This window comes from Carettochelys insculpta, chromosome 7, assembly GCF_033958435.1.
Source record: "Carettochelys insculpta isolate YL-2023 chromosome 7, ASM3395843v1, whole genome shotgun sequence".
Taxonomy (NCBI): Eukaryota; Metazoa; Chordata; order Testudines; family Carettochelyidae; genus Carettochelys; species Carettochelys insculpta.
The window spans coordinates 25386306-25413946 of NC_134143.1; the positions used below are offsets into that span (position 1 = coordinate 25386306).

General features: G+C 40.8%; 1 protein-coding gene across 5 annotated transcripts in view; it reads right to left on the minus strand.

The window, feature by feature from the left end:
- Positions 1-27641, minus strand: part of ANK3 (ankyrin 3) — a 508469-nt gene that overhangs the window by 192828 nt on the left and 288000 nt on the right. For all 5 annotated transcript variants that reach the window (XM_075000148.1, XM_075000144.1, XM_075000145.1 and 2 more), the window contains 7 exons: positions 26484-26585; positions 25947-26045; positions 25442-25540; positions 15050-15148; positions 7464-7649; positions 6897-6920; positions 5599-5697 (listed from right to left, as the gene is read on the minus strand). In XM_075000148.1, the coding sequence (XP_074856249.1) occupies positions 5599-5697; positions 6897-6920; positions 7464-7649; positions 15050-15148; positions 25442-25540; positions 25947-26045; positions 26484-26585 (708 nt within the window). The remainder of the gene's footprint in view (positions 1-5598; positions 5698-6896; positions 6921-7463; positions 7650-15049; positions 15149-25441; positions 25541-25946; positions 26046-26483; positions 26586-27641) is intronic.

Sequence of the window (27641 nt, forward strand, 5' to 3'; positions counted from 1 at the left end):
CTGAGAATAGGGAATCTGCAGAAGTCATTCTTGATAAAAATTGAAGTGTTTCATTGATAACCAGAACACAGTGCATTTTCAATTTCCTGCTGCTTCGTCTGATCAGCAGCCTCTGACGCTTCAATCAGGATTCCAAATAGTGGAAAAAGAAATAAGAAAAACTGAGGTCCCGTACAGGATCTCATAATAAACATTCAGGTTTAGTGTCTGAAGTGGGTTTTAAAGGAACCATTCAATGCTGATTACCATACTGCTGAGTAGCAAAATATCATTAATACATAGTGAGCAGCTGGCGGCAAATAAGTGTCAGCAGCCTGGCAGGAGAACACATTATCCTTTTTCGCCCTCGTTAATTGTCCTATGCAGAAGCATACTCCCCTTTTCTTCTGTGATGTTTTATCTCATGCATCTTAAGTCCAGAGCAATATTTCTTAAAGAAGGCAGGTATTACAAAAAACTGAGAAATGAACTTGATAGTTCTCAGCTACTTTTGAGGCTTCCTCATGAGGATGAAAACACATCTCATTTTCTCATTTCAAAAGCATCACAGACCATCCCACTGCAGTCTGTGCATGTTTGTTGGAGGTCACGAACAATGTACGATTTAGTCCTCTGCAATGACAGCGGTACTGCGGCATCTCAAATTTTAATCAAAGGAAGATTCCTTTGGTAGTGAATACTGAATTTTTCATAGTGGGTATTGTACAGTATATATATGGAGACATGCATTTGTATAGATAAATAAAATATTTCACTGGCAGAAAATACTTAAAAACTAGAAATTTAGTAATACTTCTCACTAATGCTTTTTTGTAAAAAAAAAGGGGCCAGTATTCAGCTGGTTCCCGTCAGCCCCACCGCAGGGGTTCCCACTACTGGGCTCCCAGTGGGGCTCTGTGCCCCAGCCAGCTCCCTGGTGAGGGGCTGCCAGGTAACCTCAACTCCTCCTTCCCCAGCTGGGGTTCCTGTGGTTTGGGGCTGACGGCAGGGTGGTGGGGGCTCTGGCTGCTGGCCCCTGCTGCTGCGGGGCTGGTTGGGAATACTGATTTATTGTGGCAGAGGTGCCAGTACTCAGTACTGGCATGTACTCCCACAAACAAACAAATGAAAACCTGTAATGACAAGAAGTAAGGGAGTTTGTCGTAATGCTATAGCAAATTCCGAGCATGACAATCGGGCAGTCTTCCGCTGTTCTTCCATGTGTTTCTCCAATATCAATATTCAATACTAAACCCTTATAGGCACCTCAGTCCAAAAGTAAGATGAGAGTCTTATTAAAATGCAAACTTACTCTAATGCTTCAAAAATGGATTTGAAAAACAACACAAAACAAAACAAAAAACAGCCAGGGCTGTCAAGCAATTAAATAGTGATCATAGAATCCTAGGGCTGGAAGAGAGCTCAGGAGGTCATCAAGTCCAGCCCCTTGCCCAAAGCAGAATCAATCCTAAATTAAATCATCCCAGCCAACACTTTGTCAAGCCAGGACTTAAAAACCTTTAGGGATAGAGATTCCACCACCTCTCTAGACAACACATTCCAGTGCTTCACACCTTCCTGGTGAAATAGGTTTTCCTAATATCCAACCTAGACTGCAACTTGAGACCACTGCTCCTCATTCTGACATCAGTCACTGCTGACAACAGCCTCTCTCAGTTTGCACCAACACTGGAGTCCGCCAAAGCTGAGCCTTGGCAACAGGGGCAGAAGAACTAAGATTATTATTAGGACTGATTGTGGTGGAAAGTTCTGGAGAACATCCTTCAATGAGCCAGAGTGGTAATGGGCTTTCATCACCCTGAGACCACAGTGAGCAACTATGAGGGAGCTGCCAGAGCCCAGGGTCCAAAATCAAACTTTATCAATCATCAGATTTAAAGAGTCCATAACTGAAGCAGATTCAGTTCCAATTCTCAGTTTCAAGGGCCCACTCAAAGTCAACAGGTGCCCAGATCTGCAGGATTTATAACTCCATAACAAGCCTTGGATTTATGCTTATTTTTCATTAGTGCAGAGAAAAGTGGGAAGCACAGCTGAGAGACAGGAAGGTGTCAGACTGCAAGGGTGAGGAAAGTCGCTTCATAGCAACACTGCTATCTGCACAGAGGCCTTAGCCTTCTACCCACACAGCATAACTCTTGTTGGGTTCTCTTTTCTCCCATCAGCATTTCTGCCACTGCCTATTCACTGGCCTCCCTAACACCTTCCATGGTGCTGCTAAAATCCTCTTTCTTGCCCATTATTTTGGCCAAGTCCTTATCCTTTCTAAAGGTGTCTGCTGGTTCCCCTCTTACACCACACCAGTTACAAGCTTCTTGCCCTCACCCTCCAGCCCCTTCATAGATGTGCTCCACCCTATTTTGTCCAGTCTTTCCCTACCTCCTCACATGAAAATATATTCACTATATTTCATTGCCAATTCAGCCCTTTCTCCCACATCTGTCACGCTGCCCTCTGTCTATAAATAACCTCTGAGAATTGATTCATAAGGTCTCCCACCTTCTGTCCTCCAAATCTCTCTTTAAAATGCTCAGCTTCTATGAATGCCTATAAGACACTGGCCAACTAACTATGGTTAGGGTGAAAGGCAGCCACGTATAACTGATGCAAATTTATTTAACAAAAGGAAATATATAAAAGGAAAGATTTTTAAAGGTAAAAGGGACATGTGAGCACCCACTTCTCATTGGAGCTCTGTCTACACTAAAGCAATGTCAACAGAAGTTACTGTCGGAAGAGATCTTCCAGCAAAACTTCTGTTGACAGATCACATCCATGCACAAAAGTGGATCGAAAGAGCAATCTGCTCTGTTTTCAGAGAGAGGCCAGACTGCCCAGCTGCTCTCTTGACAGAATGGCCAACCAGAAGCTCAGCAAACAGGGCTGCCCGGTGAACTGGAAGCACTGTCTGTCATCAGAGGGACCCTGGAGTATCTACACAGTTTTTTTGTTGACAGCTTCTGTCGATAAACACATTATTCCTTGTTGTGGAGAGTCAGAATGCTGTCAGAGGAAGTGCGGAGGTTTTTTGAGGAACCCTCTAGTGTAGACATAGCCCAGGTATCTAATAGCTGGTTTTGCCTTTGAGAATATTTATATCATATGTAAAAATGTTTACATATATTTCAATGGGATCCATCACTGACACCATCAGTATATTGGTTGGTTTCTTAGATTGTAAAATTTGCAAAAATGGGTCTTTTATTCCTTTGTGTGCAGCACCCAGAATATTATGGATATTATTAGAATAAAAACAACAGTAAGAGGTGTCCAGGTAACAGTGTGGTAACAGGTCAATTTTTATCACTCTGTGAAGGCTTGCAGCCTAGCAGGCAGAGTACCATACTAAGGCTCCTATTGCCTAGCGTTCACGTCTGCAAACTATTCTGAGCAATATAATGGTTGCTCTATTTGTCTACAAATTCACTGTTGTAGCAGTACTTATTTCATCTCCCTGCAAAACACTTCTACTATTGTCAGTATGAAAAGCACAAAAAAGCAAACTAAGTGTGCACTTTTCTTATTTACTCTTCGATTGCATCTCTCCCTGCCACTTTTTCTAGATTTTGCAAGTAGAAACCAACTACAAAAAAAGGCTAGAGATGTGTGCTGCTGACACTCCTGCCCAGCTTTCATAAGCAGAAGAAACAGTTCAGGGCAACTCACCCAGTCAGCCTCCCTGTTCTTCCCAGCAGACATCTCAGTTAATTAAATAGTCTGCATGCTTTTGTGCTCATAACAACAGCTGATGGTGTAGGGCTCAGATCTTCAGAAGACTCAAGATTTTTTTCTTACAACTCTTAATCTGCTCCTTGATCAAGGTCTCTAATCCAAAACTGAGTTGCTGAGGCATAAGAGCTGTGATTATTTTAATATAATAGGCCTTGTATGAGACTGGTTAGTAACACTGATCCCTCCCCTAGTTTCTGAAGTGCGACGAGGTTGACATCAGGCCCCTCCTTCCCTGACTCTCCTAATCAGCACGTGTCAAATATCTGACTGAGCTTCATGACAGTTTTAAATTTCCCAGCACTACAGTTCATTTTAGTAAATCTAGTGGTCATGAAAAAAGAGACCAATATTATTAGTGAAAACCATGAATAACATGGTTAGCAGCTGTGCAGGTTCACCAGAAAACTTTGCAAACACATCTTAATTACAGCCTGTGAACATCCTGTTCTTCCAATCCTGGGCCTCTCCTAAGCTGATATTGTAAATTACAATTAATGATGGAGTGTTCTACTAATGTGTAAAACAGTCATTAGGTTGTTCCAGAAACTACAAAGTTCATTCATAACATGTGTTAGAGTTGATCTTTCATCTTTAACATTGAACTGTTAGCTTGACTCAATACTCAGTAAGTCTGTCCACACATTTCAAGAGGGATCAGGCCCTAAGACGCTGACATTTGGCTTTCACAATTTAAATTATGTAGTAAAATTATGATCAACACTGCAGTGAACACACTAGCCAACAACAGAACCTGAGTGAACCCTTTTCCCCTCAATAAAAATCATGTCAAACCATCCTGACAGCTTTCTTTGATAGGATAACAAGCCCTGTGGGGAAGGGGGATGCAAAAGATATAGCATATTTATACTTTAGTAAGGGATTTGATACAGTCTTTTATGATCTTCTCATTAATAAAACAGGGAAATACAACCTCAATGGGGCTTGTACAAGTTGAGTGCATAACTGGTTAGATAACCATTCTCAGTGGCCCACAGCCATGTTAGAAGGGGATAACAAGTGGAGTTCCACAGGGATGAGTTCTGGGACCAGTTTTGTTCAACATCTTCAACAGTATTTATATAATGACATAGAGAGTCCACTGATAAAATTTGTGGATGACACCAAACTGGAAGGGGTTGCAAGAATGTTGGTGGATAGGATTATATTACAAACTGATCTGGATAAACTGGAGAATTGGTCTGAGGTAAATAGGATGAAATTCAACAAGGACAAACGCAAAGCGCTCCACTTAGGCAGGAACAATCAGTTTCACACATAGGCAGACATATCTGTAGTCAGCTCCTTAGGTATTATAGGACAAAGTTTTCAGACCCTGCTGATTTCAAGACATCTAACTTATCTAAGTAGTTCTTAACTTGCTCTTTCCCTATTTTAGCCTAAGGCACTATCCTTTTCGCACTGACGCTCCCTGTGCTAGTTATCCAATCATTGAATCAAACTGATGAAAACTCAATCAAAAATGTCATCTAGCACTTTGGCCACTGCTGCATTTTCTCTTATGGTTTTTCCTTCCTAATGGACTAATGGGGATACACAGCCTTTGCTACTCCTCTTATTTGTAATATAAAATAGTTTTTTTTTCTGGTTTTTGATTTAGCCTTCTAAATTTTGGTCCTACATCCATATTTTGCTTATTTAGAGGTCATAATTTGACAGAAATTCCACTTTTTGTAAACATCCTATCTTTCCTACACATATACTGAGACTAACAATTGTATCCTAGAAGTCGGTTTACGAAGTCCATAGCAATGGCAAGAATAAAGCATATGTCCTTATCTCTGAATGGGAATGTTCCAAAAAGTTGCTTATACAAAATGAACGTAGCTGTAAGATTTTTATGCTTACCCTTGCAGTGAAGTCCACAGCAGCACCCCGATTTAATAGCAATGTAGCTACATTAATATTTCCATAGTGAGCCGCTATATGGAGAGGAGTAAAACCACTCTGGGGGGGTAAAAAAGAAGAAACCCAATTAAGTTTTGTAATATCTCCTTGTTTCTGCAATATTTATTTGTCATCACTGACAAAAACTAGCAAGCAGAATTATGTAAGTTAATATTACATTCTGTCCTATTATTCACTCACTGGGGGGGCCACATAAAATCATATTACTAAGCAAAAGGCAAAAAATTAACATGATTATGCTACTAGAACTGGACTAAGATTAGACTCTTAGTAATTCCACATAAACACCAGAAGGCATTTGAATTTCAATTTATCCTTTTAAGAGGAGATTTTAGTTTCTAACTAGAAATATCTACTTGTTATCTGTATTATTTTAGCCTTGCAAGTTAATTTTTTGTTAGTGATTCTCAGCAGTTCAAATGCTAGCCACTCGATGATATTGGCTAAGAAGACTTTACAAATTCAAAGCAGATGCTAATTAAAACAACATCAAACACCATTTTAAATGATTAATGTGGCTTTTTTCCAAGGGTTAGTACTACAAAGATCGCTCTCCCACTGTGGGCAATCACACTGGGTTACGTTAAGAAACCACAAGTTGTCAGCCTAATTAAAAAATACCTAGTCAATAACATCACTTCATCAACTTTTTTTAAACATGTTTAAGTAATTTTACTTCTTGTAAAAAAATGCTAAAACATGCAGCAATTCAATCAGTCCTCCAAAATATGGAAACTTATGGGAACTAGATGCACTTCTGAATTGTTATCCAGCCTTTCAGCCATGCTAGCTGTCACTGCTTCGCTTTGAGGGATTTGCAGTTTTAGTACCACTCTAAGATCATTTTATTTGCTGACACCATCAAGGGTAAGTGTCATGCAGAAGCCTAAAGAATCCGTTCTGGATGCACAATGTGGCAGGGTTGTCTGCAGCTCTTCACACAGATAACCATCTACAGTATTAGAACTTCAGAAGCCTTCATTTTATGCAACAACTCATTTATTGTGGTAATTAGTTTCAAAGAATGCTTACCCTTACTTTTAAAACCCTATTTTCAGCTGCAGAAAGCCCTGGTAACTGAACTACTTCTTCTCTGGCACATGCTATTTTGTTTAGTCTAAAGCAGGTATCTATCCTATAAAAGGCAAGGCAGACAGGAGGAGAAAGAAATGATGTAGCAGCACTAAGTTATGAAAGAGTGATGATGCAAATATATATATATATATATTTATATATACCTCTGTTGTTCTATTCACCATCATCTAGATTAAAACATTGGGAAGCAAAGGGGGGAAAAAATGAATGGTTAGTTGACTACTGGTGACATGGATGCAAAAAGCTTCATGATAGCTTTATGGCAGGGAAGCTAAGATGAAAGAAAGCACAATAGGCACAGAAAAGAAGCTAGACCAGATGGAAGCTGAATGATCTATTTTAATGTTGTTACACTTTTAAAAGAGGGGTTTTTTTTAGTAATAGGATTATCCACAACTTTAATCACATGACTATTTTATTGATTACATGCTCCCTACTGCACATTAGAGACACTAGGTTTAGTTTCAAATACAATCAATTATTTGCATAGTGTTTTCCTTGTTTTTTTTTCTATTTACATGTTTTCTACTCCACATATTAACTTTGATTTTAAACAAGAGGAGAAACATGTACAAAGGAATCAGTATTATTGATCATGTGAAACAGAGGGGAAACAAACACATTCTTAAAGGAACTCTTCACCTTGTATAACCCATGTAGTTAGTATATCATTTGGAGCCTGTCTGATCCTACTTCTTTTAACAACTAACCTTTGACTCCACATCTGCATTATGGTCATTCTGCAGCAACAGAGCAGCAGCCTTTGTGTCATCCTTGCGGGCAGCAATGTGGAGAGCAGGAAGACGGACTTTTCCCTTTGTATCATTTTCCAGCAAGAGTGAAACCACCTGGTCATGGCCTTGTTGCAAGGCTACTGCCAAAGGTGTGAAGCCATCCTGTAGACAAATGATGAAGACGCTCAAAAGATATTCAAAGACGACACGTACAAAAAAGAAACTGGTAGCATTCATATCAGAAATAATACAATCCAGAATCAGCAGTACTGACTGTGCAGATATTATTATGTGGAGTCCCATTCACTAAAACTGAGTTAACGAAATTACAAGGCCATAAAAAGGGAGTAAATATTAGCGGATCAGAACCTATGAGTTCCAATTAGTCTGTGACTTAGGACTGGCTTTATACAGACATAAAGAAAGCGACAAGTGTATACAGACATCAGAGAAGGAGAGAGAAATTACTGCATCAGTCTTGCAAGAACAACCAGACAAGTTACTAAAAGAACCAGCAGCAAAGTATATACAATAATAAAACTGATATCATGTTGAATTGTAAATGTTAATTATGTCCTGTAGCAATGTATTGTCCTTCCCTAAAGAGTTGTTTGAAATAAACTGAATTTTTTCAGAATAAATTAAGCTCATCTCTACACACTCCATTAATTTTTGAAATATGAGGAATTTAAAATCCGCTGAAACATGCTATGAATTAAAAAAGTCTTCTACTATGTAAATTGTTTCATTGCAGCACAAAGTTCATCTGCCATTCATGAACATTAACACCTTACTGACATTTATTACTTTCAACAACTGTACAGGAGACACCAGAGGAAATACTAGGTCGAGAAAATAGGGTAATTGGAAAAATTTGAGAGGTGAAAAGCAATCAAGACACTGGCTTAATAAACATTACAATGGGTATATCTACTGCAGAAAGATGAGAATATTAGATGCTTATGGCTGATTTAGATATTTTAACAAACAAAACTTTTAGCTGGTAAAAAGCAGCATTTTGATGCTTACACTACCACAACTGAGCAAACAGAATCTGTTCACATTTCATGAAAACTTTTCCAAAAGATTTATTTTCAGTTTGTAATTTTTAATGAAAATTTCAAAATTTTGCATTTCAGCTTTTTTATTTTTTTACACTAACTTTTGATGGAAAAAAACCACTCTCTCTTTCATACCTCCACCGCAAAATTTGGGGAAGGATAGGGCAATTTTTGGGATCACATTTTGCTGTCTGACAATGCACATTAGGAGACTCTGTCATTGTGGACAGGCCCATGGATTAACACACACACACACACACACACACACACACACCGAATTAGTTACCTTAATTTCCATGCACAAATTCAACAAAACTAAACATTTCTGAGGTTGAAAAAACTATGTAAACTACACTAACTATACAGATTCTTTTGCCACCAATCACTTCTTGGTTTGGAAAGTACAAGGACAATAAAGTCAAAAAGAAGGCAATACAGGGTTTTTCTAACTTGAGGAAATACAAGAAGTCTAGAAAAATTTCCAGCTCATTTGCAAAACATAAAAATTTTGGGCATGTTCTACATAAGATTTTGAGAACACCCAGCTGGAAAGCTAAAGACAACATTAACTATGCCGGGGTGGCCAACACGTGGCCTGCGGGCCAGAATCCAGCCCACAGAGCCTTTTTATCCAGCCTGCAGAGCCACCAGTGGCGCCATTTTGAAAGCCAGCTGTGGGGCAAGTGGTCAGCAACCTACAGCTCCAAAACCACATGTAATTCTTTAAGGAGCCATTTGTGGGTCCAGATGCTGCTGCCACTGACTCCTCCTCTGGCTCCTTTCTTTGCCACATGAAATAATGGAATTCAATTTAATTGGTTTAATGGCCGGCAGAGCAGAGACCCCATTATTTCAGTGTAGCAGGACAGGGAGCCACTCACACTGTAGGTGGGAGAAGGGAGTAGGAGGGTTGGGGGCGCGGGGTTGTGCAGCCACACTGAGGAGGAGGCAGCAGTGGCCTGGAGAAGGTGCAGTGGGGGGTGGCAGCAGCAAAACATGGAGCTCCTGTGTGAGGTAGGTGGGCGAGCAGTTTGGGGCCAAGAGGGATTAAGCCTGGGGGTAGGAGGGGGCCCCAAAGAAAAAAGGTTGGCCACCCCTTGAACTAAACTATAGAGACAGGATTCATCTTCAGAAAATGATGCAGTAAGTGCACAGAAGATAATGTTTGAGATGTTCTAAATGTGAATGGCAATGGCGTGCAGAGGCATATGTGTATTTACATCTTCTTAGACGTTAGCATATAAACAGAAGAGTCTTATCTCTCATTATTGCTACTGACTCAAAGATCAAAAGGAATATTAACATTTAACGAACTGTAAACATAAGACTATCACTGTATTCGTACCTCTTTGAAACGTATAACCAATCACCTGGAAATGCTAGAAAAGGCAAATGTCGCACGTTAAGCTGCATAGCCAGTTACCTGCAATGCTTAGGAAAGAGAACTATTTCAAAATCTCCAGAATTGCCTATTGGTCAACTGAGGACTCCGAGCTGTCAAGAGGAAATGGAACTGTATGAGAAAGTCTGGGGTCCTGATCCTTTGTACCTCAGGTTTGCTTGATGCTTCATGCAGGGGAAGGCTCAAGCTATAAGGCTGAGATCTCCAAGGCTGCCTTGATTTATCCTGAATATGGACATTGGACTATAACCTGTGGTCTTTTTCTGAGAGAACTCCTTCTAACTACAATGCTCACCATTTCTACTATCAATCTGATCTCGCGACTGTACTCATGTCTGTATGTATCCTGATCTTTCAACCAATACACTTAGTTTTTTTATTAAACTTTAATAAAACTTTAAACTTTTTTTTTTAAACTTTAGGTTAATCAATAAGTTGACAGTAGGTGTGTTCTTGGGTAAGAGATGAAATAGTCATTAACCTGGGAGGTTTATGTATCCAATCCTTTGGGACCAGCAGAACTTTCTTCTATGATGAACAACATTTTTGGTAATCTTTATCATATTTGATATGGGTATCTGGGTGGAGGCCTAAGGCTGGGTTGCTTGAGGTGAACTGTGTTGCTGGCTTTTGTGTAACCAGTAAGGAATTACAGACGCTGTTTTGTGCTGATTTGTTAAATCTAACTGTTGGAATAGCACATGCTAGGGAGAAATGTATACCCTATTCTTTGCAGTTAACCCAAATCAAGTAATAGCATTGTGGCTCCTTGAGACCGCTGGGTCACAGAAACCCAGACAGGTTATAGTAAAATCTCATCATTTTTCTGCAAAAGCAACAAGGGGTTCTGTGGCACCTTATAGACTAACAGAAATGTATGAGCATAAGTTTTCGTGGGCAAAGACCCACTTCATCAGATGCAGGTCCTGCATCTGATGAAGTGGGTCTTTGCCCACGAAAGCTTATGCTCATACATTTCTGTTAGTCTATAAGGTGCCACAGAACCCCTTGTTGCTTTTGCAGATCCAGACTAACACGGCTACCCTTCCGACACTCAACATCATTTTTCTGTGTATGATGCCAACACCAATCTAGCCTAGCACCATGGTAATGAGACCCTTGATGTGATGACTCACAATTTTTCTTTCTTGCACAGTAAATATTACCACTTTGAACTCGAGATACTGTATGGACACATCCATCTCCCAAGGTACCCTACCAGCACACTATCAGGTTTAATGAACACAGCCAGTTTCCTAAGCAAACAGTGTAGCTTGAGATTTATCTAAGAGCCCTTTGAGGTTTGTTTCTACATAAGTTACACACTAAATATTTTCAGTTGAGCGATGGTATGTTTAGATGATAATGCAGTGAGAAATAAGGTACCGAAAAGTAAGCTTTGTCTTTACATTATATTTTACACTCCAATATCTGAATTGTTTGTATTCCTGTGACTTTTTCCTATAAGTGCAGTGTCCTTGAAAAACAGAGAAGCTCTGTGTGGTCAGAAGCAATGTGGAGTAAGATGTCAAATGTGTTTTGATGAGACTACTGTTTTCTCAGAGTGACATATGTCACAATGTTTTCACTAGTCCGCCATGTGATTAACCAACTGATTTGTTTAAAAAAAATCAATCCCCCTGATCAGGCCTTTCCTGTGGTTTACGTTTCTTTTGAATTTTAGTGGCGTCTAAGTGTTAATTTAGAAAAGGTCACTAAGAATGTATTTTCTCCCTTCCACACAGAAGAAAAAAGGGGGAAGGGAATTAGAGCAGCTTTTTCTGAACATCGACAAAGGAGCAGTACATCTGTTCCGTATGTAAGAAAGTTACCACATAGTAGACTCCAGTTACTAAAAGTAAGTTTCTTGGCTTTTTCAAGTGCTGGTCCCTCTGTGTGTTCCACAGTCAGTGACTGGCAAACAGTACTCAAACAAGAAGAAAGCATGAGGTCAGAGATGGCACAGTCAAACTAAGGGCTGCTGTTTCGAAAGATGCATCAGCCAGAGGAGTCATCTAGCAAGGCACAGCATGTACCAAATGCGGGAACTAAACTCCCTGTAGTTGCCTTTGTTTATCAAGTGGAGGAGCCCATTGAAGGAGTGTGTGGAGGGTGGCCCTGGAGTTTTTTTAAGTGTGTAGGGACTCATGTATCTTCTGATTACACGGATGAGTCTCATGAAAAGAGAAGGACCTCCTTGGGAGAATCTGAAGCATGGAACCGCTACTCCAAGCACATCACCATGACAGTAGCCATGGCCCCAGAAGATGCAACCAGCTGCCTCTACGGCTGATTGGAGAGAGGCCCTGGCAACAATTTTGCCTTCAGAGAATATGAGAGCATTAGGTCCTGGACACAATTTTGCCTTCCTTTGCCATGACAAGAGCCTGGAAATAAACTCTGTCCTGCTATGGGAGAGATGGTTGATAAAGTCCATGAATTCAGACTAGCTCAGGAAGTTGTGCTTGGTAACTGGCTACCCTAAACTGGAAACCAGATAAAGGAAAGATGTTCCTTCTCACTATGTCAAGATGTTTGCCCTCTTTGTTAACCATGGTTAGGGTGACCATCCGTCTCATTTTCGGTAGGATGGTCCCATATTTGGGACGACAAAAAGGCATCCCAATTAATTTTTTAAAAGGGACCAAATGTCCTATATTTGGGCCGCCCCCCACCCAACACCTTTTCTGCCAGCAGCTGCTCCTGTGCTGCTGCTGGCAAGAGTCACTTCCCCTAACTTTGGGGAAGCAGGGGGAGCACGGGCAGCTGCCGCATTCCTGCCACCTCCCCAGGGCTTAGGGAGCATTGGCAGCTGCAGCTTCCCTGGGGCTCCAGGGGAGGGCTGGCAGCTGCTGCCTCCTTCCTGGCTCCCGGGGGCTTGGTGGAGCTGGGAGGAGCTGCCTCCAAATGGACATATTTGGGACAGGGAGATATGGTCACCCTAGTCAGAGTAGATTGGGAGTGTTGCTTTCTAGATCTCGCTGTGGCATCTTTAGATCACTGTTCTGCCCTCTTGGTTGGGACACAGTATGGTTTCACATCATCCCAGCAGGCCCTAGGATGGCTATTAATTGGGAGCTCTAATCTACTGGAGCCAGAGTACTCGAGGATCCCCAGGAACCTGTGTTTAGGGTTGTAAACCTCACCCAGAAGAACCTACAGATCCCTTCCCATTCTGCAAAACAGTTCCTGGAATTGCTTACAGTCATCAAGGGGAGGGTGGAGACCTTGGAATCTCTGCCTCATCTGTTGAGGAACAGAACAGAGTCGTGTCCAGAACCAGCTACGGCAGTTACCTCAAAAGAGAAAAAAGGGGAGACTTCCTAGCAGATCAGACTGGCTCCATGGGCTGATATCCCATAGGCCCAGGCAGACAGAGTATAATGGATAATAGGAAGATTACAATGTGGGTTGCAGTGGTCCCCAGGGCATCGAGTACAGACAGTTCCAAGATGTATGAGGTGAAGGTTGGTCCACAGTTGGATCAGGTCTTCTGACCAGGAAACTGTCCCTTGGAGAAGAAGAAGGAGATGGGCACAATCATTCATTGGGCAGTTCAGAATCTCCTGATGAGGAGAAAACTGATTCTGGTTCCAGTGCAGTACCAACAATGGGAATGAAGGGAAATCATATCCCAAAGATGGAATGGAAGACAAATTCCTCCAAAAGGCCAGCTCCCTGGTGGAGTCAGAACCTATCTCAGAAAGAAGGGACCTGAAGGAATGGGAGACTTGATCTGGTAGAGTGAAGATGTCCTAAGCAGGAACAGAGATCTGGGTTCTTCCAAGAATGAGAGGCATCCTGTGTGCCCAAAACACCAGAGCTGCAGTAGAGACAGTGTGTTACAGCCACTGAAGACAAAGATGGATCTGCAGGTAAAGATGGCTCTGCATGGATCTGATGGACTTTGGTGTCACATTGTCACTGATGCCAGCAGGTGCCAGATTTGTGCTTGGGAAACAACAGTACCCCTGGATACTGAACCAGTGCTGATGAAGCATTAGATTTGTGGGCTCCATCATGCTCAGGACATACTATGGTCTTTTGGGCTGACCTAGGGCCCAATTTATGTATGGCTGCACCAGATTCCTGCAAAGTGCACTTGGAGGAAGACAGCTTCATGCCCACGAGAATGCTCCTTGCACTCCAAAAACTCCCCATCTGGGGGAATCTTGTTCACTCCTGATTAAGAGCTTCTGACAGAAGGCACACTCCCAGCTGAGTCACACTGGTATGCAGGGCAGTGGCAGGGCTCCCAGCCTGGGTCCCACTGAGGCCTCATGGCCTTTTATATCAAGTATTTCTGAAGGTAAAACTCCCACCCTTCTGGAGAACAAGCAGCACATGTTGCAACTTGCCACAATGTTGGCTTCCTTGAGGCAGTACAAACAGCACTGGTGGTTGTCAACTGACTAAGAAGAGTTGCAGCAGAGTATATTGTGAAAATATAAAGAGACCAGACTTTCACATTGGCACTCATGGCTAAATTTGAGATATTTGGAGAAAAAAAAACTGTAAAAGAGATTTCAGTGCAGTGTAGTCAAAGTATATGAATATTTTGGTGTCACTATGACTATTAGTATTTTGTGCTTACACAACACGTCCCCCTTCAAGTATTCATAGCTATGTTATTATTATCTCCATTATAATCACAGGAAAACTGACAGAAATGTTAGGAACTTGTTCATGGTTATGCAAGACAGATAGAGCATTCTTGTTGTTGTCTCCTTAATCCTCTGCTCTAACCATTTATGTACTCCCTATGGTTACAATGATCCATCTATTAAAATGCTTCATTCAACATCATTAAAACGTAAACACATTTATGTAACAAACATCAATTTTAATTCACTTAGGAGATGCTACACCCAGCATTGCAACACCTAAATACATTTAAAAATCTGGACCTTCCCTACTATAAAATGATTAAAAACAATTAAAAGTAATTGAACAAAAATCATTACTAATATTCATAGCGGGAGCATTTTATTAGTTTCTTACTCTGTCTGGGAAGGACTGATGCAAAACTCCATCTGTAAATGTTGGTGAGAAAAACTGCATTAAACTTTGTGTATATGAAGCAAAAACTGATTTTTTACCTCAGTAGCAAGGCTCTGACTTGCACCATTGTCAAGAAGAAACTTAACAACTTCCAGATGGTTTTCTTGGGCTGCCATATACAATGGTGTGAAACCATTCTGAAAGAGAAAAACATAGTGTATAAATATTGTCTGTAGTGTTCTAAAACAATGTATTCCATTACCTGCAATTCATAACCCACTCTCCCCACAAACGCCTTGAATATCAAAGGTCTGCTGCATGCAGGCTGATGGGTAAGATGGGGACAATCAAATATCTGCTGCACTCAGGTTGATGCTCCTGCCCATGTTGAAGTTAATAGCAAAACCTCCTCTGACTTCAGGGCAAGTAGGGGAAGGTCTCAGGTGCTGCAATGCTGTGTAATGGGGGCATGATGTGAGCTTTTAGTGGGATGGGTTTGTATAAGGAAATTCCTTACAGCCAGCAGATAATTTTTCCCTTTTTTTTTCAAATATTAACATAGAAGAGTGAAATCAAAGTATCCATGCAAAGTCATTCTGGACAGAAGGTTTATTAGATCCCACAGATGTGGAGGAGAACATAGACATGCCAAAGCAGGCAGGAAAATATGATACATATCTTAAGGACCCTTCAGAAAAATAGGGCAATTTTTCATCCCCTTTTTATGGGTTTTGATTTGTGTGTGTGCATGTCTCTTTTCTCCTAAATTCTTCAGATTTTTCTTTGATTGCATTTCTTCCAATAACTGAAAGAAGGTGGATTATCCCTGTGTTCAACCAGTTGTCTCTTTATAGGCACCATGAGATCTCAAGGGTAAGCAAGCATTAGTGATCTTAAACAGAGATTTCCTCAGAATTTCTGAACACATTTCCAGTCAACAATTCTTAGATGAGTGAGTCTCTTTTTACAACCAACACTTTTGTCACTGCTCCAGCAGTAAGGGCTATAAGCTTTCCAGGGACTGATGGGCGTCATTCCATTTTGTACTTTGCGTTGGAGATTAACATTAAACCCATTTAGGATTTTCCTCCAAGTCTCTAACATTATACAGATTTCCAAAATGCAACATTAATAATTCCACTCATAAAAATAGGATGGCCTAATGGGTTTATAAAACAGTTATGCTGTGCTCAAGCAACCTGAAAAGCAACTTAACAAGCTTGCTGATTTGCATTTGGAAGTGGCTTAGGCTGAGATAACCTCGATTATGACTCAAAACAGGAAAAAAATCATCTCTTTAGATTACCTACTGGTTATTCAAAATTGTTACATCCTACACCTCTTTAAATAACTACCCATGGGGTGCAAAATGAATTCATAATATATAAATAAACAGAACAACATGAATAAGATCAAAAATCTTTCCTTCCTCCCTCCAACCTACTGTTTCATATTTATATATTTCACATTGGGACGACCATCTTTTAAAATGACATCAGGTGGATCATATGTATTCTATTTACTCTCAGGTTACATAGAATTGTAAGTGGCATGACACAGCTCACCACGTATTACTGTAACTGTTTTCATTTTTATGTAAAATGATCTGAAAGGACTCAAACAGGTTGCTGGATTTCAGCCCTCAGACTGCAGAGGATCATCTCACAAGATGCTCTAAATGTACAACTGCACCACTTCAGTCTGAGACTGGGAATGGAATCCAGCCAAAAGCAGGAACAGAAAGTGTACTATCAAAATAGTGTTGGAGAGAAATGAGAGAAATGACCAATCATTTCAGAAATAAAAAATAATAATAAAGGTTATTAGGCTATTGGCTCAGATCTGCATCATTGGCTACATCTACACTAGCCCCAAACTTCGAAATGGCCACGCAAATAGCCATTTTGAAGTTTACTAATGAAGCACTGAAATGCATATTCAGCGCTTCATTAGCACGCGGGCGGCCGCGGCACTTCGAAATTGATGCACCTCGCCGCCGCGCGGCTCATCCCACAGATGGGAATAAGGGGACTTTGAAGTAGGCGGGGTCCTTTCAAAAAGGAGCCCTGTCAGGATGAGCCGCGTGGCGGCAAGGCGCATCAATTTCGAAGTGCCACGGCTGCCCGCATGCTAATGAAGCGCTGAATATGCATTTCAGCGCTTCATTAGTAAACTTCGAAATGGCTATTTGTGTGGCCATTTCAAAGTTTGGGGCTAGTGTAGACATGGCCATTTTGTTCTAATTCGTCATCTGATTACTGGATCTGAAGAATCATCCTTTCTTTTCTTCTTTGGGCATATTATAGCTCAGTTAGTTACTTTATGCAACTTTAAGCAATGATACAAAAATATCTATGGCAGTAAAGATGTGAGAGGACCACAACTAAAAAGCACAAACAATATTAATAGGACTGCAAAGTAAATAAAAAGGAGACTTTGAGTGGGCCCTTCAAAATTCCCACCCTTCAGCCTAAGATGAAACAAAACTTTATTTATATTTAAATAGGACACTGACTCACCCTCTGTCTAGTGTTCAACAGGAGTGCAAATTCCTCTTCCCAACCACTATGTTTGTCTAGGCTGGGAACAAAGACCTGTGCTTCTGATATGGTTGTCCCCAAACTCTCTTCCAGGATCCATTTAGTCTTCACCTTCCATATGAATTTCCCTGAGGTTTCAAGCACCATCCCACCACACACACACACACCCCTACCAGAGATAGCATCAGCAATGAGTGGTTTCCCATCTCTGCCAATGGCAACATGTACATGTTCTGCATTTGTGCTGCAGCATGGTAGTTCTGTTTGAAAATGTGTCTAATGTACACTGGAGAACCTGTTGGAGGGGAGGACCCAAAGTGTGAGAGAGATTTGGAGGGAGTGGTACCGGACCTAAAAAAACCACATATTTTAACATTGCTAGAAAAAGACAGTTCCTTTCTTGGGACATCAACATTTTTAGGAGTGGTGGAGAAGCCAGGATATTGGAAGGTCTAAAGGCCTCAGAGGAGTCACAGGGCAGAAAGAAGCTGGATGAGTGAGGGCCAGTCACTGGAGAGGGAGTTAGAAGCCAGGCCACATGACAGGGGTAGGGGTGTGGAGAAACCCCACAGGAAAGAAAGAGAGGGAACACACATACTGAGCACACATACTTAGAACTAAGAACTTGAATTTCATGTGAAGTTGACATTTTGGACAGCAAGATACTAGTGCTAGCAAGTCCTCATTATTCATTTTTAGGAACAGACCCAGTGTATAAAGAAATTTTAGGAGTTAATTCAGGAGTGGATGACATGAGGAAGTTATACAATAAACACTGCACCGGGGCCTTATATTTTTCCATTGAATTCTATGGGATGTTTGCAGTTGATCCCAGTGGAAACTGAAGTAAACCATTCTTTTGTATCATACCGCTTTGCATAAAGTTTGTATGATGGGGTGCAGTCACAGAAGAGCCCTTGGGATGTTCCCCAGTGTGCTGATAAGTCCATTGACACCCATCTTCTTGTTCTTTGGGGCTCCCCACCACCCTGTCCTACTGAGCCCCCACAGCTGGCACAGAGCTGGGGTTACAATCTCCTTGCAGACACTGTTTAACCACAGTTCAGGGTGGATGGAGTTCTAAGGCACAGCACCCAAGAAATCCACTCCCAGAAGGGATCAACCCTCCCAAATAAATCCATCTCTCTCTCTCTGTGAAAAGGATTTGCACAGGGAGGGCTCATTAGCAAGGCCCCTTTAATAATGAAAGGGAGTTGTGCAGAATGGTAGGCCTTCCCAGGTAATAGCAATTTACAGTGGGCTTGATTATAAACAAAACAGATTTTATTAAGCAAACCGCGGGATTTAAGTGGGTCTAAGAAAACAGGCAGATCAAAATGAGTTACCAAATTAAAATAAAGAAAATGCATAGTTAGTTACTTGTGCGTTCTTACACGAAAGAGCTATTCTCATATAAGGTGAAAGTTTCAAATCAGGAATGATCTTACCCTGACATTGGTCTTCAGTTTACTGTGAAGTTCTGTCTCTCCCTCTCTGAGGATGTGTCACAATTTACAAGGCCGGCTGAAGACAAAAGAGGGAGGAACCCCAGGGCCCTCTTTATTTCTTTCTCCCATTGTTCTCCTTGGCTGCGTCTACACGTGCACGCTACTTCGAAGTAGCGGCACTAACTTCGAAATAGCACCCGTCGCGGCTACATGCGTCGGGCGCTATTTCGAAGTTAACTTCGACGTTAGGCGGCAAGACGTCGAAGTCGCTAACCTCATGAGGGGATCGGAATAGCGCCCTACTTCGACGTTCAACGTCGAAGTAGGGACCGTGTAGACGATCCGCGTCCCGCAACGTCGAAATTGTGGGGTCCTCCATGGCGGCCATCAGCTGGGGGGTTGAGAGAGGCTGTCTCTCCAGCCCGTGCGGGGCTCTATGGTCACCGTGTGCAGCAGCCTTTAGCCCAGGGCTTCTGGCTGCTGCTGCTGCAGCTGGGGATTCATGCTGCAGGCACAGGGTCTGCAACTCGTTGTCGGCTCTGTGGATCTTGTGCTGTTTAGTGCAAGTGTGTCTGGGAGGGGCCCTTTAAGGGAGCGGCTGGCTGTTGAGTCCGCCCTGTGACCCTGTCTGCAGCTGTGCCTGGCACCCTTATTTCGATGTGTGCTACTTTGGCATGTAGACGTTCCCTCGCAGGGCCTATTTCGATGTGGTGCTGCGCAACGTCGATGTTCAACATCGACGTTGCCAGCCCTGGAGGACGTGTAGACGTTATTCATCGAAGTCGCCACATCGAAATAGGCTACTTCGATGTAGGCTTCACGTGTAGATGTAGCCTTTGTGTGAAAGCATACTCCAAGATGGAGATTGTCAGGAGTGAAATCACCTGTCCTTATCCTTTTCAGGCAATCAGCCATTGCCTCCTTGTTAGTCTAAACATAGCAAAGTTTTTGAGATGTGTACTGCTCCCCTCCCCCCAACATGAGGGTTTTTGTCAGCTAAGTACTGCTATTCCCTCACAAGCCATATTCTTGCAATAGGGTAGCCTCATGTCCATTGAGGTGTTCACAGAGACAAACATTGGAAACACCAATATGCAGATGTTACTTATAACTTCAATTGCAAAAATGATACATGCACAAAAACAGGATTTACAGATCCAGCAGATCATCCTACTGAAAACGATAGGTTACATGCATATTTAGATTCAGAACCCATTTTCCATAAAGCGTGGAGGGTGGTCTGTCACCGTGTGTGTTCCCAAATACAGAGTTAACTAATGCAGTTATCCAGTGAAAATAAATTAGTGCAGCTAAGAAAGAGGAAAATTAAAGAGATGGGAGCAAAACAGGGAAGACAGTTTTCAGCAGGTATTTTTAAATAATAGTGAACCAATGAAGTTGGAAGGTACAGGAAGGCTGGAAAGAACTCTAGTGAGTGGACACCAGCACTTTCAAGATTGTATGCGGGCAAGAAAGAGAGAGCAGAAAAACAGGAGAGAACAGGGAAAGGAGAAAAGAGGGACAAGGCTCTCGAGAAGACCAAAACAAAAACAAGTTCAGATATTTTTGAGCTAAATCTGAGCTGGGTAGACACTGACGCTCTGTGGAATTCGGAGAAATGTTGACATTTGTGTAAGTAAGTGGGTGGTAAAATTCTGAGCTCTGGAGGGTTGGAATTAAGGGAAGCCATGTAGGAGGGAATTATAAAAAATCATGGTAGCAAGAGGCCAAGCGTGGATGAAGATTTTGACCAACATGGAAATAAAATAGTAGCCTACGTCATTCAGGTTCAGGTAAAGAATATATGTTGAGCCATGGAAACTTCACAGTCCAGGATGTGACGTTTATGGATAATGGAGGCAAACAGGAGGCTGGAGTCATAAACAGATATAAAAATGATGGAGCTGAATTTGAGGACGTTCCTCTTATCCAACAGAAATATTTCCATTCATGAGAGATTTAGCAGAACAAAGTGGAGATGAAGCACAGTTATAAGGCCAGTGACATCTGCAAAGATCATATGTGGCTATTTTGATATTTTGATCCAATTGAGAAAAATATCACTACTGAGGACAGCACTTTCTATGGTGTTTCTATGGTGTTTCTATCCTACAGGAGCCTGAGAATCTACTTAGTTAATTCTGATTAATGGAAAAACACAAACAAGTCCAGAAAAAAATCACTATAGGACGTAATATCAAATTATCACTTCTTATTTGGAAATGGAATTTGAGGTACACAGAGTGTGTGCTATTTTTATTCCTTTCCTTTCAAACAGTAAGTTTATTATTACAGCTGCTTATCGATTTAATTCAATCTTAAGAAACTCAAGGACACTGTTGGATTAGAATGTTTTAAATAGGATTTTAAAGTCCAACCAGAAGCCTATTCTTTTTAGTTAAATAATGATGAGGGAGAAATTGAGCAGCATGAAGTACTATTTGCATTGGAACGTATAAGATGACTCTCCTGGCTCATCTCAATTTACCATAATTCCCAGATTGAGCCACAGAGGAAAAAAAAAAAAAGAAGATGATGAAGATTTGGTTTACGGAGACCTTAATTTCTTGTGTGCCCAAAGTTGGCACTGTCAGCATGGGACAGATGTTGCCTTCAGGGAAAGGGGAGGAAGTGCCACTCTCAGAAAAAGCAAGGTCAACATCAGGAAAACGAGACTTCAAACATTCACACCCGGAGGCTGCTAAATTAAGCAGAATGTTACAACCAAGTTCTAGGATATATAAACGAATGTGTTACAACTAGTTCTCAAAAACAGGATCAAACCTTCAGCTAGACATGAGCTTATGGAATAGGCCCTAAGGACCACTGGGGCCCAGCAAACAGAGAATCTGAATCCCCACAGGGTAATCCCCACTCTTGGGCATTTGTATCAGAAGTACATGTCTATTATTTCAAACCTCCTTCCCAGGGCAGACTTCAGCAGTCTTCCATCCAATTCCCTGGTTACCACGTAGGGCAGCTGAGACGCTTGGGGATGATAGTACAGTAGAAGGCTACAAAAATTATTAGGGAGTCAGAATACATGGCCTATGAGGACAGGGTAAGGGATTTTGGATGATTTAATCCACATTAGAGAAAAGTGAGGAGGGATTTGATGGAAGCCTTCAAGTACCTGAAGCGAGGTTCCAAACAGGACGGAAAGAGGTTATTCTGGTTGTGGAGGCTAGCGACAGATTACAGAATGAGGAGCAATAGACTCCACAAAGTGAGGTCTAGGTTAAATATTAGGAAAAAACTATTTCATTAGGAAAGTTGTGAAGCTCTGGAATGGGCTACCTAGGGAGATGATAGAATCTCCTTTCCAAGAGGTCTATCATTCTCATCTTGACAAAGCCCTGACTGTGATGATTTAGTTGGGATTGGTCCTGCATTCAGCAGAAGTTGGATTTGATGACCTTCTGAGGTCTTGTCCAACCCTAGGATTCTATGATTCTAAACCAGGGAGGCAGGCCATTTCCAGCAAACTAGAGGGGACACTCTTCCACTTCAGCTAAGGGAACTGAATGAGCTATCCAGCAAGTGAAAGTAGGATGAATTCAGCTCCACTCCATCAATATGCATTTTATGCCCACAAAGTTCTCTCCTTTGGCACATCCAAACTAAGTTTTGCTTTGTTTTGTTTTTTTATCATGTGTTATCTAATACACGGTAATGAACACACTGTGAAATCTGCACGCGCGTGTGTGTGTGTGTGGACAAAGCTGTCATAATTCTAACGCATGTTTGAAATTCAGGATAAACACCAGTGTGAACTAACACATGACAAATACCACTGTTTTTCTGCTTGTGAAAACAAGGTCTTCAAGACACATTCAACTTCACCAGATTAATGCATATTAAACACCATGCCTATGTCACCACTTTTAAAATGTGTTTCTTAGCATGAAGAAGTGGGTCCGTCCACAAAAGCTCATCACCTAATAAACCATTTTGTTAATTTTTAAAGAGCTATAAGACTGATTTTTTGTTTTGTTAATGTGTTAGCTAACACATGATAACATCACACCTTTAAATCCTAATCTAGATAAGATCTAAGGGGTAACCTACACCACAGCATGACCAGGTCAAATTGTTTGACAGGTTTCCCAATAATGAGAGTTAAAGAAGAGCTTTTTGGTCATGCAAATCTAACTCAAAGCCCATTTCCACACTAAGGCAGAAGATCAACCCACTCAGAGTCGAGATTCTGTGGTTTTGATCTGTGCATGCATGAAATGAAACTTTCCCAGGTCAACGTTGACCCTGGAATGCCTCGTGAGCAGTGAGCATTAAGAAAGGTCAGTGGTAGAAATGCTCCCATTGACCTTCTTCTGTGAGGAGAGCCCTAGCAGTCAACCACTGATAAGTTGATTTTATCTCTGCAATTGGCAAAGCTAAAACTGCATATCCATGGTTGAATGCTATGTCTAATCTAGACATAGCCAAAGTGAGCTAAGACAGCTGCAGAAAACACCCTTCCATTTGCCCACAGAATAAGGCTTTTTTTGCTGTTGCTCAGACAGATGTTTGCATCTTCAAAGGCTACGTCTACACGACAGAGATCTTTCCAAAGAAGCTCTCCAAGAAGATCTCTTCCAGAACAGCTTCTTTCAAAGAGTGCATCCACACACAAAAGAGTGGATCAAAAGAGGGACCTGCTCTTTCGAAACAGAGCATTCACACAGCCCCAACTCTTTTGAAAGAACAGGCCAGGGATTGAAAATAAAGACTGTTCTTTCAAAAGAAGGGCCCTGTGGAGCTTCTACACATGTTTTCTTTCTAAAGAAGCTTTCGAAAGGGGGTGCTCTTCCTGAAACAGGAAAGGAAACGTGATTTCAAAAGGAGCACCACATTCTTTTGATTTACTTTTGAAAGAATGCTTTTTGTGTGTAGGCGCTCCATGGGCTCCTTCGAAAGAGCCCCCTTTTTCCAAAAAATCATTTGAAAGAGCTTTCTAGTGTAGACGCAGCCCGTTTGTCCCCAGGACTCAACCCAGAGCTTTTGAAATGCTACAAAAATGGATGTTTTCACAGCTTAGTGTTCTGAATCAATAGCTGTTTTTTAAAGAAAAATACTTTAAATAATATTTGTGTTCTGATTTTATTAAAATACTTTCCTGTACTGTTTGGAAACCAAACATTGAAGCACTGGACTAGTGCACGAGAATCAGAAAATGAAATTTGGTTGTTTGGCCAAGTTAAGTGAAATGCATGTGACAAACAAGCAGCGCCAATGGAGAGAAGTAAATCAGATTTTTAAATATAAATATACAGTAAATCCTTGAGAAGCATGATTTCGATTTGCACTTAATTCACATTAACACGAGTTAAGTGCAAATTGAAACTGCCCTCACCTCTCCAGCCCCATCCAGTGCAAGCAGTTGTGTGCCCCACCCCCCAGCTGGGAGAAGCCAGGAGCTACATGGCTGCCCCCCCCTCCCCGACTTCTGCCAGCTGCCCGCTCCCAACCCCCCACCCCCAATTTACATGTAATTCAATTTACTGGGAGGTTGCCCAGGATGTAACTTCCCTGTAAACAGAGGCATTACTCTCTCTCTCTCTGTGTATCTATATATATCTATAGATATAGATCTATATATCTATATCTATGTGTATCTATCTATCTATAGATATATATAGATAAAAATAAAACTAAAGCTTCTCTTTCTTTTCTCTCAATTTTCTGTAGCTGATCATCACATTAATTCAAAGAAGTGTTTTATTTCTGCATATTCCAATAATACTTCCTTATAACAGTTACAAAGAAAAAGTGAGGTAACCCCTTCTAGCAATGACATTGGATTACTTTGAAATAAGATCGTCCCTTTGAACCAGGAGTTCTGCATCAGCTTTGCTTTTTTCATTATCTATTGTGGACAAGTAACATGCAATTATTAAAATACTACTGGAGGGCACATTGTAAGATGAAGGGTGATGTGCTTTATTGTGATCCTTATTACATGATACTTTTAAGCGCAGTTATAAACAACATTGGATTTCGCAATCATGATTTTCTAGTTCTCACTGACCACCTGCATAGAATTTGTACAGCTTGATATAGAATATTACAGTAATTTAATTCCTAATTAGTTTTTTCCCAACATTGAACATAAAATTGAAAAGGATAAATAGTGCCATCAGAAAAGTCAGGGCATACCCTTCTACTCCCCAAACAGCTTTCTTTGAAAAACAAAGTTTTGAAAGTGCATTAATCATCTTTCTCACCTTCCACATTTTGGAATTACTACTTGCAGGAATAGCCTTGGGTGCAGAAGATGATAAGTTCATCCAGGCATTTGCCTGCTATAAAAGACAATAACTAACTAGGGGCTGTCTGATTAAAGGAAGAACTGCTCTTATTTTATCAGAATGCTTTTCCTCACTCCTAATTTGCTCACTCCTACCACTTCTCCAAAGTCACCGTGAGTGCCAACAAAGCTGTCTTACAAACAGGAATAATGTTACAGGTTAAAAAAGCAGACAGACAGACGACATTACTTTACCTGAGACTGTGCATTGACATTGGCCTTATTTGTTACCAACACCTTAACCACTTCTGTCTGTCCAGCCAGAGAAGCTATGTGCAGTGCTGTGTTTCCTTTCTGAAATTAGAGAGGCATGAAATAGGAAAGCCATTAAAATATAGTAGAAATTTGCAACAGAAAATCTGATTAAGCAAGTCATCCCCATAGCTCATTCTAAAACATGCTTGCAGATACTAATATGCTCTTCAGACTACACTTTCTAGGGTCAAATATGCTTTGAAAGATCTCTACAAAACAAAGACAGACAAAGTTCTATAATTTTTATGACAACATCGTCACTGGAAATCTGTAATATTTATTGAAACCTATGAGAGGTAAATGGAGCAATTCTTAAGAATCACATAATCAGGAGAAAATATTTAATTATTTAGACTTTAATAATACTGCCTGCAATCAATTGGTTGACACTTCACGTATAAGGAAACTGTGCAAAGACTAGAATAGCTAGATAAGAACTACTGACCTTTGTTGCCGCATCCACATTGGCACCTCGCTTTATCAGTTCTGAAACAACTTCTACATGACCTTCTTTGGAAGCAAGATGGAGCGCGTTCAACCCATTCTGGAAAAAAAAATGGAAAGGGAAAGATTGACACTTCTTGTTTAGTGCAGCCAACAATCTATCATGAGACCAAAGACTTACATTCCAGTCTGTTTATCTTCTGAAGAAGCTATTTTCAAATGAACATTTTAACCAGTTAAAGGAAGTAGTAAAGGTTCAGCTGGACTACAGAGGCTTATCAGCATTAAATATGACACATTAGCACAAACCTCAGTGCAATACAAATAGAATGTATAATAAAACTGAATACCTTAATGTCATGCCAGCGGAACTGAAATAGAGCTTCTTAAAGGATTTTGTTGTATAAGGAATGGAAATATGCAATAAGATTGTTATAACTTTCCATTAATATTTTATAACTGATATGAAGTGATAATATATACCTAGACAAAAGTGAAAATGACAGCTAAGAAAAACTTAATTAAAATATTCTACAACCTGGTTGCAAATGTTGATGTCCACTCCAGTTTTTAAGTAGTCAAGAGCCTTTTCTAGATTGCCAGCTCGAGCAGCTCGTAGGTAACTTGCGTTTGTATCGGACTGGAAAGGAAAAGGGAAAATTTAGTCTGACATTAAAACAAGACACAGAAATATATTCACTAGGCATCAAACTTATTCATGAGATAAAAATAATATATGTTTTACTTATTGTTTAGTTTATGGCACCAAAGGTTTCCAAACTGCTTTACCAAACATGGGCTAAATCTTGCAGTCCCTGTTTAGGGAAAGTCTGTTGTCATCAGTGGGAATTCTACCTGAGTAAGGTCCGCAAGGGTTCATTTCATGTGCATACCAGAACATGGCAGTCCTGCTTAGAGTGCAGGAACATTAGCTAAGTTGACATCTGGTGCACGGCATACTCAAATGAAGTACTGGGTATCAGGATACCATGACAACCATCTTGCTCTTACAGAAAAGATTATTCAAGTCTCACATGCCACATTTCCCACATAATTCAAACAGCAGTGGCAGTCAATATATCTGCCTCAGAGAGACTGGGGATACTGGAGTTCAAAACTATGATTCCAGAAAGTATAGCTATTTAAACTCTAATATTTTGATCACAGGCTGCATAACTTTTCTTTAAATCACATTTTATTTCTTATAATTGACAAGGTTTCAACAAAGTGTTTTGGAATCTTAAGGGCTATTTTAACAAGTTCAAAGCATTTCAAAACAGTAAGAGGCACAGTACAGTCGAACTACAATTGATATAATATAGATTCCCTATTTATATGTATGTTGCAATTGTATAAGGCTGAATACAACAGTCATTGCTTTTATCTGTGGCATGACTAGCACGCAGAACTGCACACCCTATTTTGCCAACTAACAAATAATGTGACTGCATGCAATGAGAACAGTGGAAACGTTTCCAGGAGGCCTTGGTTAATGCTCCAAAGCCCTAAGGTTGTGTTATGAGTCATCCCTTTGGGGCAGAATACACTTGAGTGAAGAGTCACTTCAAAATTTTCCAGTTCAGAACACTAGCTGTTTATTTGGTGTTGCACAGTCATGCAACAAATTCTGGCTTTTCCCCCATATATTTCTACCTCACTTATAAATGAAAGGCCAAAATAAAATACTATAAAATAA